This window comes from Marmota marmota, unplaced genomic scaffold (genome assembly GCF_001458135.2).
Source record: "Marmota marmota marmota unplaced genomic scaffold, marMar, whole genome shotgun sequence".
In the NCBI taxonomy this organism is placed as follows: Eukaryota; Metazoa; Chordata; class Mammalia; order Rodentia; family Sciuridae; genus Marmota; species Marmota marmota.
Genome location: NW_026000082.1, coordinates 14785024 through 14801210, shown reverse-complemented (window position 1 = coordinate 14801210; position 16187 = coordinate 14785024). Strand labels below are relative to the sequence as shown.

The 16187-nt window shown below is 32.9% G+C and overlaps 1 protein-coding gene across 1 annotated transcript in view; it reads right to left on the bottom strand.

Moving 5' to 3' along the window:
• Faf1 (Fas associated factor 1) overlaps window positions 1-16187 on the bottom strand; it is a 375874-nt gene that overhangs the window by 231218 nt on the left and 128469 nt on the right. Inside the window, exons 5-6 of the mRNA XM_015485020.2 lie at window positions 8945-9036; window positions 3686-3777 (exon numbers count right to left, since the gene is read on the bottom strand). Of these exons, the coding sequence (XP_015340506.1) occupies window positions 3686-3777; window positions 8945-9036 (184 nt within the window). The remainder of the gene's footprint in view (window positions 1-3685; window positions 3778-8944; window positions 9037-16187) is intronic.

The following is a 16187-nucleotide window of genomic DNA, read 5'->3' as shown; positions in this document are numbered from 1 at the left end:
TTGTTGTTTGACTTCATAATGGCTGCCAATCTTACTGGAGTGAGATGGTATCTTAGGGTGGTTTTGATTTGCATTTCTCTGACAGCTAGAGATGTTGAGCATTTTTTCATGTACTTGTTGATTGATTGTATGTCCTCCTCTGAGAAGTGTCTGTTCAGGTCCTTGGCCCATTTGTTGATTGGGTTGTTTGTTCTCTTATTGTCTAATTTTTTGAGTTCTTTGTATACTCTGGATTTTAGGGCTCTATCTGAAGTGTGAGGAGTAAAGATTTGTTCCCAGGGTGTAGGCTCCCTATTTACCTCTCTTATTGTTTCTTTTGATGAGCAAAAACTTTTTAGTTTTAGTAAGTCCCATTTGTTGATTCTAGTTATTAACTTTTGTGCTATGGGTGTCCTATTGAGGAATGTCTTAAAATGCTTTTTAACTGTTATAAAGATCATGACTAAAGAGTTTGCTCTTAAATTCTCAAAAAGCTTGAAATTCTGTTTTCTAAACGTATAATTTACTTTAAAATGATTTTTAATTCAATTGGAAGTGTTCATACGATAATTTTGCAACTCTAGTACCTTTTTTCTTTCCCCAGAAATTATAAATACAAAGACTCAATTACCAGGCACCACCTAGTGGCAGTAAAGTCAAGAAGGTTTTTAAAAAATAATTTTCACCAAAATTTCAGGAGAAAATGGCTTGTCAGTAAATCGTTTAAGAACTTGGTACTTTATGTTTTATTAAATTATTTAAAATTTACTTAAGAGTAAATATTTACAAACTGAAAATTCATGAATATTCTTGAGAAGAATCACAGTAGGTGAAATAACATAAATAAACTCCCTTCAAGAGTATGTATTGTTTTAGAGAATATTAATACTTTATAGGAAAAGAACCTTATGTTTGCTATTGCACTAGAATTGGAATGGTGGTATCTAGGAGCAGAACCTTATCAGAGTTGTTGCATTATAATTACTTTATTCTACAACTACCACCCCCCCGCCAATCTAGCAACATCCACTGAACTGATTCCAGAGAAAAATGTAACAAAATATCAATAAAATCAATAAAAATATCAAACCAACCACCTAAACAAAATAGTTTTTTTCACAGAATTTACTATTTTCATAATTTGAAATGGTATATAACTCTAGGAAATTTTTTTACACTATCATTTAGATATCAAAATTATTTTTATTTCATGAAACACCAAATAAAATGAAAAAAATTACAAGTTAAATTAATTATTACTGTTAGCTTTTAAGGTTTTGTTTTTTGGAATGATTTCCATGAGGGTTGAAGATAAAGCTCAGTGGTAGAGCACTTGCCTAGCATTCAAAGGCCCTGGGTTCAATCCCCAGCACCATAAATAAATGAATGAATGAATTTCCCAGCACTGAAAGTATGTTATAAAAAGCTAATTTCTTGGGGCTGGGGTTGTGGCTCATGGGTAGAGCGTTGACCTAGCACATGCTAGGCCCTGGGTTCGATCCACAGCACCACAATAAAAAATAAATAAAGGCATTGTGTCCAATTACAGCTAAAAATTAAATATTTTTAAAAAAGCTAATTTCTACTTATACCAGAAGATATAGTGGTAAGGCTACCAATAAATAAATAAAAAAACAAACCCTGACTTTTTAGTTAGGTTTTACTAAAATGTATACTAATGTGACTTTTATAACAGCAAGAATCTACATATCCCCTTTTTACATTGTATCTTTTGTTGGCCTTTGAACTTTTCTCTTATTGTTTCAACATAAGAAATGGCATCATTATAACTTGATAAAAATCCATGAAGTCAAATAGGAAAATACTTCTGTGCTTTAGTTCTCATTCTCTAAAAACACTGCCATTTCAGCAGTATTGTAGGCCCCTGCTTGCCTAGGGACCGAGTGATTAGCAATAAGAGGTCAGCCACATGGCAATGAAGAACATTTCCATTAGCCTAGGAAGACATTCTGATAAATCCATTTAATCATACTATTGGAAAGCACAAGATTATAAACAATGATGCTCCTGTCTGCTTTTAATGATGTGGATTACATACTATATGATAGTGATAACACTTTGTTAACTAACTTACAAAATAATGTTTTACCTGACTAGATACAGAATCACACTTACAACTCTTTGTCATAAGCTCATCTGAGTTTTCTATCAACATTACTATAAACACAAGGATTATGTTTGTAGTTTGTACATTTGTGATATTTGTGCATATTCCACTTTTCATTTATATGATCTACATATAGAAGATGAAGAGCAATACAAGAAATTTTTATATTCTTAACCTAGAACAAACTATTTACAGACTATCAAATATAATTATGCTAGATTTAACTTTTCAGTTCAGTGATTTTCTACTTTGATGAAGCCAAATTTAAGATTCCCCCCTCTCTCTCAGTACTTACCTAAAAATGAGAATATTTGGTAGATGACTGGGGAAGAACTTAATGATATTCAAAGCTTAGGAATACAATTTTCTCTAGCACATAAACCAAGCAAATCCACACACCAAGTTGTATTAGAAAGAGGAAAAGAGGCCAGGCCTGGTGGTGCTTGCCTGTAACCCAATAGGCTCAGGAGGTTGAGGCAGGAAGATCCCAAGTTCAAAGCCAGCCTCAGCAACTTAGCAAGACCTTGTCTCAAAACTTGAAAAACAAATAAATAAAGGGGGCTGGGAATGTGGTTCAGTGGTTAAGTGCCTCTGGGTTCAATCCCTGGCACCAAAAGAATAAAAAATAACTAATGAATTAAAAATAAATAGTAAGAAGAAATGTGTATAAAAATGTGTATAAAACTGAAAATTTAAAAATCAACTGTAGTTATGGGGTAATATTTAAAAGACTCACAAAATTATTATTCTATCATTAGTATAATCAGTTACTACAGATCATTTGCTTCATCTAGCAATAATAAATTTAATGTGCTATTAAATACTAAAATCTCTTTAAAATTCCATAAATGTGTTGAAAAATGAAAACAAAAACAATGATTTCCTCTATTTCTTTTTTTTAACATTTATTTTTTAGTTGTAGGTGGACACAATACCTTTATTTTACTTTTATGTGGTACTGAGGATCAAACCCAGTGCCTTACGCATGCTAGCCAAGTGTTCTATCTCTGAGCCGCAGACCCAACCTAATTCCCTCTATTTCAAAGAGAAAATAATCTTAATAAAAATTTTATGTCTGTTTTCCCAGTTTTATTCTTCAGAGCCCAATGAATATTCTTTAAAGGTATGTCTTCCTCCCTTTCCCCTAATACTGGAGTTTGAACTCAAGGCCTTACACATGCTAGGGAAGCATTCTAATACATCCTCATTCATTGATTCATTCATTCATTTATTTTGATACAGGGTCTCTCTGCATCAGCCTCCCACCCAAGCAGCTAGGATTATAGGCACCACCATGCCCAGTTTAAGGTATATCTTCTTTAGCAATGAAAGCTCAGAGCTCCATTTATTCTTTCTCTTCCCTCTAACTCTAATTCTTCCCTTTCAACCAGAAAAGAGTCATTATAACTATTTTTAATATACTGGAGTTTTGCTAAAGATTTTCTTTGAGTAAGAAGATTCTGCCTCTAAAACTAACAAATTATCCAGACTAGATAGTTATAGCTTAAAGTAATAGCTTAAAGCAATTTAACAATCAAACTTTTCACTTCAGATTCCCAGGAAAAGCAAACACCTTACCCAGCATGACTAGATGATGAAGGTGGTGGCAAATCTGGTGTAAGGACATAAAGGCTGTTGTTTTTTGGCAAGTGTAGCGATTTTAAGACCGTCTGAAAAAGAAAAAATAAAACAAACATTTGTTGATTTATGGTTTTTTTAAAATAATACTTGAAAATTTAGCAATTTTCTAGTTTGACTTTTTGTCTTTGGGAAATTTCCTAAATAGGGTAATACAAAAGTGCTGAATACAAATAACCTAGTTTCTCTTGTATACATTATAAATTAGTCAAATTATGACTATTAAAGTAAAATGTAAATTCTTTAGCTCATGAAGAGTTACAAATGGATAAACACACACCTGAGACTCATTTAACTTCTTCACTCTAGAAGTATATGCTTGCAACTATTATGCACTGATTCCAGAGTCATTATGACAAATATTAGCAATGAAGATTTTCAGAAATCATTAGACCTTAGAAAGATAAGATAATAGAGAGCACCTCAAGCTAATGATTCTGTAGATAAGGAGGAATTACACTCTGAGAGGTTACCTAACTTGTATATAAGGAAGTATTAATTAGCTCAATTTACTCTTACTCTAGAAACCTTTCCTGTTAAAGCTCTCTGTCTGGAGGGAATAAATTACTCTTGAGCCACATCTGACCTACCATCTAAATAAACCATACACAAGTTTATTACATTTCTTGGCTACAAAATTCAAACATTTCAAACTCATAATATGATAGTAAATACTTGCTGAAATACTTTTGGGCAGCAATAACATTAGGAAGTATATTTTACATCACAGCTCAAGACATAAACTTATTCAACAGATATTTTATTGTGTCACATACTCCTTGATAGGATTACTCCAGCCATGGAGGATAGCACTGACTAGAATAGCCTAAAATAAAATTCCAATCAGAATTCACATTTTAGTAGGAATAAATAAAGTGATCAACCTATATAGCTGAGTATCAGAAAGGGATGAGTTTTTGTTTGTTTGTTTGTTTGTTGTTGTTTTTACTAAAGATAAATCAAGGAAGGAAGAATATGAGATATAGGAGCTCTGTGATTTAAAACGAACTGGTCTCACTTGGAGAATGTAAATTTGAGCAAAGACCTAAAGTTGATAAGAGAAAAAAGCATGAGTATATATAGACAAAGAATATTTCAAGCAAAGGAAAGAGCCAATACAAAATGTTTAAGGAACAAGAAGGAGTTCAATGTAACTGGAGCCAAGTAAGCACTGGTAGGAGATAAGTCATACAGTAACAGTAACAATAAGGACAGAAAACATGTTGAACCATTTCTATTAATGTAAAGGTTTGGCTTTAATTCTGGATGAGAGGGAAGCTACTGTTGTAACATGATTGAATTCATGTTTAAAAAGAATTATACTGGCAGCCTGGTTCAGAATAGATGAGAAAGGGTTGGCAGAGGAGATCAGGAGAGCAGGTTAATGAAATAAAATAAGATAAAGCTGAAGGGGGCTTAAGTCAGTATGACAGCAGAAGTGGGGCAAACCAGTTGGATTCTGGATACATTATGAAGATGGTGCCAAAACATTTCCTTACAAACTATATACAGATTATGAGAGAAAAGTATCAACGATGACCCTAAAATTTTAGCTTAAACAAGTAGAAGGATGAAATTGCCATCAACTGATATGGGGAAGGCTAGAGATAAAGACTTACATTTTGGACCCACTAAATAGAAGTGTCTACTAAACATTCAAGTAGAGAAAGTAAGTAAATGACTGGATATAGAAATTTGGAATTCAAGACACGTCTGAAATGGATATATAAATTTTAAAAATATAAAATTACAGGAAAGAACAAAGTCATCAGCTGAGAGTAAGAATGAAGGGTAGTGTAGATAAACCAAGTATATACATTAGGATTTCCTAGCAACATTAAGGAGTGCTCTGAAAATCATGATCATGAATTTAAAAATATACTATCAGGATGATTTTGTTTGTTTCCAGCTACATTTTCCTATAAGACACAGAAAAGCCAGAGAGTTGGATTTAGTCAAAGTAAGGATTTCAGTCGAGCATGATGCTGTATGCAAGAAAATTATAATGACTATCATGAAATTTAATCTAGAGTAAAATGTGGAGAAAATGATATAATGAACATGAAAAGAGGGAAGAAAAAATGAATTGGCAATATAAATTGGGTTAAGGATTATTGGGATTAGGATAACTAAAATAAGTGAGCGAGAAAGATGAGAGATGATCAGCAAAAAAAAAAAAAAAATGGGAGCTTGAAATTAAGATAAGAGTTGTCATTATTAAAAGATGATAAGACCACAGGTCTGAGCTAAGTGGAGAAAGATTTTTGTAGAGGAGATATTTATGGAAATAAAAGGTTAAAGTATTAGAAAAATCATTTACATTATATTAAGAATTAGGAAACAGTAATTATAAACCAGACACTAAAAATTATCAGAAAATAAAGGGTAATGACTTCAATAAGTAGATGATATAATCTTTTGACATGAAAATCCAAAGTCAAAAGAATTTTACAGAAGAAAAACAGATAAAGGTCTAGAAAAAGAAATGAGGAACAATGAGGCTGAGGGAGGAGAGAAGAGGATAGGAAGTTGGAGGTCAGCCTGGGAAACACAGAAAGACCCCATTGGAAAAGATGACCTCTGTCTTCAAGTGAAGAGTTTGATAATAGAAGGAATTATGCTAATGATTAATTCCTTCCACAGCAAACCTCTGCATGTAGCAAAAAAGTTTAAGACATCATAGAGGAAAAAGGACAGAGACAGGTATGGATGTGTAGGGACTATGAGGATTTAAGTGAGGAATGACTTGGGAATCTCATACTCCTTGCAGTGATTGACAGGGGGGAAAGGTGTAATGAAATTAGTCCAGACTAAATCAAAGCAAATGATAATACAAAGTTAAAGTATTAGAAAGCAAGGAATGGCTGTTTAGTAATACTTCTTAACTGTGCAGATGGAGGTAAGGACTCCTAGGAAAGGATGATCTTACATAAGCAGGGAATAAGAACTTATTCTTTTTTGCGCTACTAGGTATTAAATCTGGAGATGTTCTATCACTGAGTGCTATACAGCCCTTTTTATTTCATTCTGAGACAGGGTCTTAACTAAGTTGTCCAGATTGGCCTTAAATTTATAACTTCTTGCCTCAGCCTCCTGAATAGCAGGGATTATAGGCATGTGCCATGGCATCCGGATTGAAAGTATTACTGTAATGAAAGCTATGTTAAATATTGTAACATACAGCTTAATCAACATTTTCAAAATGATTGCCTTAGCCAGTGTAGTAGTGTGTGCCTGTAATGGCAGCTACTAGTGAGGCTGAGGGAGAAGGATAACAAGTTGGAGGTCAGCCTGGGAAATATCAAGACCCCACCCCCACTGGAAGTGGGGGGGGGGGGGGTTTCTCTTCAAAAACTACTGAAAATTCCATGCAAGATTTTTTCATAGTCACAAGTTTCTAAATAAAAGAATGAATAAATAATATCTATGTAAATGATTACATTTTGGTGTTTTACTTATTTTTGTCAAGACTGTTAGTTCATACTACTCTCTTTTTTTTTTTTAATAAATCCATGTATAAACTACAACAGCCAGAGGCTTGAGCTGTATGTAGTTCAATGATAGAGCACTTATCTATCATGCATGAGGCTCTTTTGTGATCTCTAGCATTACAAAAACAGAAAAACCACTTAGCACCAGTGGTCAGCAAACTATCAACCACTACAAATTCAGCCTGTTAACTGTTTTTGTATAGTCTGAAAGTTAAGAATGATTTTACATTTTTAAATGATTGGGAGGAAGAATATCAAAAATATATTCTCATGACATGAAATTACATAAAATTTAAATATGTTGTCCATAAATAAAGTTACATTGGGACAGAATTATGCTTGCTCTTTCACATATTGTCTACGGCTGCTTTCACTCTTTCTTGACAGCCAAGTCAAGTAGCTGCAATAGAGACCTTAAGGCCCACAAAGCCTAAAATATTTATTATGGTAGTTTTATACAGAAAACTTGCTAACTCCTAACTTATACCTAAACTTATAAATATTTTGTCTACCTGAAATTCCTGTAAATAACTTATTGAAATACTCTAAACTTCTCCTTATATCACATGAACTCACATATGATCTAAAATCACAATGACTATCTGAAGCTTTTCACAGAGAACTGAACAAAAAGTTGCAGATTCTATTTATGCCTGATTGTAAAAATATTGACTCAGTAACAGTATGGGAAGAGTCAATATATTATTTCTACCTCAAACATTTACAACTTTAGATTTAACTCATTTCTTTTCCTCCGTCCTCACTCTTTCTGTAAAAATAAGGTGTATGAAACATTTCATATCCAAGGCTGCTAATACATGCCCCTAAGAACAGAAGCTATTATCTGAAAATTACAACATTGCAGATTCTTAAAATATTATTCATTCCACTCACCTGCCACTATCCAAGTAAACAAAGAAATATTCTATCATTTAAATTTTCTAAGTTTTAAGTTTCCCATTATTATCTTTGTTTCATAATTTACACTTGCAAAAACGTATACATTGTGTGAGGGGCTGGAGGTATAGCTCAGTTGGTAGAGTGCTTGTCTCGAAAGCACAAGGTCCTGGGTTCAATCCCCAGCACGCCCCCCCCCCCCAAAATATATATATACACACACACATTGTGTGAGACTTCTTTCAGGTAAGTAAGTAATTGTTCAATAAATTATCATTCCAGAGCACTCACTGACACTCTTAAGAAGTTTGAGAAAAAGACGGACATCTTAAAAAAAAAAAAAAAAAAAAGAATGTCAAAACTCCTATAAAATACTTAGAAAAAAATATTCCACATAATATTTTCATTTACATAACTCATTTAAAACTATTTTTGGTTTAGTACAAAAAGACTTTAGCTTGAAAATCACTGTGGATTACATAAACAAAATTACTATCATCAAATCTATTTCTGGCATATATAACAATATTAGTCAAAATCAATTTTTATATACAAATTAGTCAATTGCATAATTTAATTTTATTTCTTGGCAATTAAGAAACTCACACTGGCCGTGTATGGTGGTGCATGCCTGTAATCCTAGTGACCAGGGAAGCTAAGACAGAAAGATTACCAAGTTCAAGGCTAGCCTCAGCAACTAAGTGAGACCCTGTCTCAAAATAAAAAGGGCTAGGGATATATCTCAGTGATAAAGGGGCCCTGAGTTCAATCCCCAGTACTAAATACCAAAAAAGCAAGAAAAGAAACTCACACTGTCCTCCACATCTCCAGTTTTCCAGCCTTTTAACAGCATTTTAGACACAGGAATCTGAAGTTCATTTTCTAGAATCTGTTTAATTTCTCCTGTATAAATAAGAAGAGACCAAAGATTACCAACAAAAAAACACTGCCAATATTTGTCCATAATAGGACTAGCATTAATATTTCCATATAGTATACAATGACATTTTTCACATGCATGATATTTTTAAAATTTAGTCCAAACTTCAAATCTCCTTGATCACACAACTTAGTGCCCCCTTGATGAACTCAGGCTTCAACATTAATTATGCAAAAATCCACAATTAATTAAATAGTTCATTAATTAATGTACTAATCTGTTTAAAAGCGTGGCTTCTAAATAAATAGATATCAGTGACTGGAGGTTTGAATAGAGAAGCCAATCAATTGACAATATCTATCATGTGCTCAGTATATGATAGGAGTAGCAGATAAAGTATAAATCCTATGGCATAATAGTAGTTCACAGAGAGCAGGTTTTATAATGAAAATCTATGTTGAAATTTTATTTTGGGAAAATAAAATAACTTGCCTGCTCTTATTTCTGCTTCTATAAAATGGAAAAGAATATCACCTATCTCATCTATCCATAGGATACAAGTATGAAAGGAGATAATATACCTTAAATAAGAAGAGACTGGAAAAAAAAAGCCAATGTATATGATCTACAAGACAATTTAAATTTTATTGAAGAGTAAAGCAAAAGAATTTCAGAGGGCGGGGGGAAACTAGAGATGAAACTTAAGGAAATTCTATTCAGTAAAGATAAGAAATTGAAAGGTTTTTTTAAAAAAAAAATTGAACAAGATGCTAATGAGAAACAGTGAGGAAGCACAATTTTTCAGAAATTCTTTTTCACAAATCACATCTACTTACAAATTAATGCTATGAGCTCTCATACTATGCTATGTGAAACAGAACACTGAATCAAAATATGCAAATCTGTCATATATCTGCTTATACTGGATTGCTGCTGGTCTATAATTTTAGAGTAAAAATAATTTAATTTCACTTTAAAATAACAGAAACATCTGATCTAGTTAAAGAGGGAAAATAATTCCATGCCATTAAAGGAAAAGCAAAGCAAGAGGAAAAAAACTTATGCTACATAAGTTCTATGCAACACAACTGCTGAAGTAGGTAATGCTACAACTTGCCTCAGTGACAATTTTTACTTTCCAAAAGAAAGTTCCTATCTGGACACTTTGGATAATGCCTCGCCATCATAAAAACAATTCTGGTTCAACACTATATTTGTAGAACAAACTTTAATCAACCTTGTCATTCAAAAATGTCACTGCTGACAAAGAAAGTATCATTCTGTTTACAGAAATAGTAAAAAGGTAAGCTTTACTTTTCATACCAAATACATATAAACATTGCCCTTTCATTCAGGCTAAGGCTGGTATTTCTGGAGCTGTGCCTGTCTAGAACTGGGCATATGTATTTGCAAAAGTCTGTTCAATGCTTTCTTCTTCTCAGAAACATACCTCCACCTGACACCTCCTTCTTACAATCCTGAAAACAAAAAAACAACCATTAAAAAAAATTAGCTTAAAGTCTCAATTACTGGGGGCTGGGGTTGTGGCTCAGCCATAGCATGCTCACCCAGCACATGTGAAGTGCTGGGTTGTATCCTCAGCACCTCATAAAAATAAATAAATAAAAATAAAGATATGGTGTCCAACTGCAACTATAAAAATGTTTTTTTAAAAAAAAGTCTTGTTTTGAACAACAAATTAAAAAAAAAAGTCTCAATTACTCATTGCAGAAAGCCTGAAGAATATGAGGCCAAAAAAAAAAAAAAAAACTTTTGTTCCACAGACAGGAATAAAAAACAAAGTCAGTTATCTAATCTTCTTTTCTCCTCCCCCTTACTGCTACCTTTTCTTGTCCTCTAAGAATTCTACTACAATTCTCACTATTCTGTTCTTTTTCTATGAAATCAACTTTGTTAGCTTCAGAATATGAGTTGAGAGCATGTGGCATTTGTCTTTCTGTACCTGGTTGATTTCACTTAATAATGACCTCTACTTTCATCCACTTGGACACAAATGATAGGATTTCATTCTTTTTATGGCTGAATGATATTTCACTGTGAATCTATATCACATTTTGTCTACTCACATCCCCACCAGTTAATATACATCCCCATTAAGAGTGAGAGTTCCCCTTTTCTCTTCATATTCACTATCATTTTTTGCTTTTTCATTATTACAGGTTTTCTGACTGGGGTGAGATGTTATCTCACTGTGGTTTTAATTTATATCTCCCTAACAATTAGTAATGTTAGCATTTTTTTTCATATATTTTTTGGCCATTTGTATAACTTCTTTCCAGATATGTCTACTCAAATCAGGCCTCCATTTTTTTTTTTTTTTTTTTTAAAACAATGGGGCTCTCGTTAATTTGTCCAGGATGAACCTGAACTACCTGGCTCAAAAGATCCTCTTTCCTCAGCCTGCTAGGAGTACAGGCATGTTCACATGTGTGAGGACTAGACACCGAGAGCTTTACATTTGAGCTACATCCCCAATCCTTTTTATTTTTTGAGACAGGGTGTTGCTAAGTCACTGAGGGGTCTTGCTAATTGTTGAGGTTGGCCTGGAATTTGCCATTTTCCTACCTCAGCCGCCTGAATCACTGGAATTGCATATGCCACTGTGCCAGCTATTTGATATTTTATTTTTTTAATTTTTAAAAATTTTTTAATATTTATTTATTTAGTTAGTTAGTTTTTTGGCAGACACACATCTTTTTTTATTTTATTTTTATGTGGTGCTGAGGATCAAACCCAGCGCCGCACTCATGCCAGGCGAGTGCATTACCGCTTGAGCCACATCCCCAGCCCTATTTGATATTTTAAAAATCATATTATTGGGTTTGTTGTTGCTGCTGTTGTTGAGGTTTTTTATTTTTCATATATTCTGGATAGTAATCTTATCAAATATTTCCCAAATCTTTTCTTATCAAAGTTTCCAAATATTTTCTCCCATTGTTTAGTTTGCATCTTCATTATAATTAGGAGGGGTAAGTTCTAATTTTATACAGCACAGTTGGGTGACTATAGTTTAACAACTTATTATATATTTTATGAAGAACTGAAAGGACTTTGAAGGCTCCAAACACAAATAAATGATAAATTTTTAAGGAGATGGAAATGCTAATTATTTACCCTGATTTGACTATTACACACTATATACATGTATCAAATTACCACATTGTATCCCATAAACATGCACATTTATGTGCTAATTAAAAAAGAAAAATTGAAGTCTTTTAAATTTGCACTGGAGAAACTCTAAAATATTTTCACTAATAATAAAAGTAACACATACATATTTTAAGAAACAAAATACAAAAAACAATTCCTATATCAATCCCCCCCAAAAGAACACAAAGCCAGAACCATGACAGCAATCTGAGTTCCTCATATTTTAACAATTATTCTGTATTTACCTCAATTCAAAAAATGTTGGTTTGAGTTGTATCATTATTACAACTCATGAGGTAACATATACATTAACTTTCTAGCATGGAAATTGTCAATGTAGGCTCTCAATTACCTGGTTATTGTGTTTTAGGATATCTAAAATAATTTAGAGCAGAGAAATGCTACAGTACAGCAAGTCTCATTCCTACTTGGATCTGCCTAATTCCCAAAAACTTACTACAAAATAGCACTGCCATTAGTGTTCACCCCTCTCCCCCATGTTATTTGGACAATTGTCAAGATAGGCCATTGTCACCAAGAATACATCACTGAATCCAATAGCTTACTTTAAAAAAAAAACTTGAGATACCTCAAAAATTAAAAATAAAACTACTATTTGAATCAGCAATTCCACTAATGGGTATATATCCCAGTGAAATCACTATATCTAAGAAATCTGTACTTCATGTTCATTGTAGCACTGTTCACAATAGCCAGGAAATGGAAACAACCTAAGTGTTCATCAGTGGGTACATATACACAATGGAATACTATTCAGTCATAAAAAATACTATCTTTTATACAACACAAATGAAAAATGGAGCTCATTATGCCAAGTAAAATAAGCCAGGCACAGAAAGAGAAGTACCACATGATTTCAATCAGATGTAGAATCTACAAAACTTCACAGAAGTTCATAGATGTTGAAAGTATAATGGTGGTCACCAGAAACTAAGGAGTAGGGAAGAAGGAGAGAAAGGTGAAAGGCTGATCAATGAGTACTAAGAAACAGGAGCAAGAAGTCTGGCTTGCTGTATACTGTATATTTTAAAGTGCTAGAAGAAAGGATTTTGAAAGTTTTTACCAGAAATGACAAATATTTGAGGAGACAGATATGATAAACACCATATTTTCATACATGTATATGTGGTATAACTTGGTGCTCCAATAATATCACATTAATATCCCCTAATGTACATTTTTAGGTTTAATATGTCAGTTAAAATAAAATTTAAAAAAAACTTAATTGAATTATAATTTACAAATAATAAAATTGTGATTTTTGAGGTGAGATTTAAAAATATTTTCACTGTTGCAATCACCATACAATCAAGATAAAGAATATTTCCTGTAACACAAAAAGCCTACTTATACCATTCTGAAATTAAAAACCAGCCTCCATACCAACCACTGATCCTCATTTTCATCCTAAAAATTAGTTTTGTCTGTTTTCTTTTCTGTCCATGTTGTTCATCCATGTTACTATATATACCAATTATATAGCTCCTTTTCATTGCTGAGTACTATTCCTTTAGTGGTTGACAGCTTCTGAAATGGCTTCCAATCATCCCACCTCCTATTGCCCTTTATAAATCTCCTTGAGGGTGGTTGTATCTAAGTATTGTTTCTATAATGGTCAACAAATATATAAAAAAATGTTCAACATCTCTACCAATTAGAGAAATGCAAATTAAAACTAGGATTCCATCTCACTACAGTCAAAATGGCAACTATCAAAAATACAAGTAACAATAAATGCTGGTGAGGACGTGGAGAAAGTTTACTCATACATTGTTGGTGGGACTGCAAACTGATGCAATCATTATGGAAAGCAGTATGGAGATTCCTCAGAAAACTTGGAGTGGAGCCACCATTTGACTCAGTTATCCCACTCCTTAGTTTATACCCAAAGGACAGCATACTACAGTGATGCAGTCACATCAATGTTTATAGCAATTCAATTCACAATAGCTAAGTTATGGAATGAACCTAGTGCCCTTCAACAGATGAATGGATAAAGAAAATGTGATATACATATATATACACACACACACACACACACACACACAGGCATATTACTTAACCAAAAAGAATAAAATTATGGCATTTGCCAGTAAATGGATGGAACTGGAGACTATCAAGCTAAGTGAAATAAGGCAAAATCAAAAATCCAAAGGTCAAATGTTCTCTCAGATATGTGGATACTAACACACCATAAGGGTGGCAGGGAGAACAGAGTTAATCCTCAGTACCCCCCCAAAAAAAGAATAAAATAAAAGTGAAATAATATCATCTCAGAAGTTAGATCACAAAATACTGGGACTTATATCTCTTTCTGAGGCCCCCAGTTCAACAGCCCACAAGAAAATCAAAAACAAGTGATCTCAGAAGTAGGTTTTTTTCTCAGTTGAACCTTGAGACTACATAATGATTGCAGCCCAAAAGAAACTATTTATACCATGATTCCTGATTTATATATAACTGTGAAATACACATCATCTTTTAAGTCACTAGATTTGGGTAATTTCTTACAAAGTAACAACCAATACATGTGGATATAGTACAATTGTTTACCTATCTGTTGGTTGATGAATATTTGAGCTGATTCTATTGTTCCATATTGGAAATAAAAGACACAATGACATTACTGTGAACATATGTATTGATTTCTCTTAAGTAAATATGTTAAGAACAGAATTGCTAGACAGAACCTTGTTTAATCTCATTTAAAAACCTGCCAAACTATTTTGCAGAGTGACTGTACCAAGTTCCATTTGTTCCCTATCGCTAACAACAATTGGAATTTTTAGTGTTTTTAATTTTAGCCATTCCAACAGGTATAGTTTCTCATTGTATTTTAAATTTATATTCCCGGATTATTAATCACTAATGCCACTAAGCATCCTTCTGTGTTTACTGCCTATTTGCGTATCATCTTCTATAAAGTACTGAACAGTATTATCAGTGGACCTATTATCATTGCTCTCTATCTGAGGAGCAATGTACTTGGTCTCTCCTTGTAAAGTATTATTCGTATGTTCTTGAGCACCATCCTTTATTAGTTGAAAAAGTTCCCTTTAATTCCTATGTTGCTCTAGTTTTGGTTTTATTTTTTAACATGAAATGGGTATTGAATATTGTTAAATGCTTTTCCCTTCATATATTGAGATGATCAAATAATTTTCTCATTATTGTACTAATATGGAGAATTACAGTGATGGTTTATAACCTGTTAATCAAATCTTTCATTTCTAAAACAGCCTACTTCATGGTGAATACACTTAATTATATTTTGCAGGATTCAATTTGCAAATATTTGTAAAGGATTTCTGCCTCTGTAGTTATAAGAATATTTGCTTTCTTTTTTTCATGTAATGTCTTTTTTCATGTAATATCTTTTTTAAAATATTTTTTCATGTAATATCTTTTTTCTTATAATATCTTTTTTTCCTGTAATATCTGTTTTGGATATTAGGATAATGCTGGCCTCATAAAAATAAATTACAAAATGTTTCATCTTTCTCTGTTTTGTGAAGGATTGATAAGATTTCTTCCTTAAATATTAGGTAGAATTTACCAGAGACACCATCTGGGCTTGGGGTTTTCTTAATGGGAAGGTTTTGTTCGTTAATTCAATTTATATATTTAATGTACAAGTACTCACGTATTTTACTTTTACTTCTGTAAGTGCAATAACCTGTACACTTAAAAAATAAATTTTCTAACCCTTTAAAGTTTCATGTATCTTTAAATTTTGCTAGCCTAAGTTTCTTCTTAATATTGCTTATGGGGGCTGGAGATAACCCAGTGAGACAGAATTTGCCCAGTATGCTCAAAACACTAGATGAGACTTCCAGCCAAGAGAGAAAAAAGAGAAAGAATAGAAAGAAAAGGAAGGAAAGAAGGAAGGAAGGGAGGGAGGGAGGGAGGGAGGGAGGGAGGGAGGGAAGGAAGGAAGGAAGGAAGGAGGAGAAGGAAGGAAGGAAGGAAGAAGGAAGGA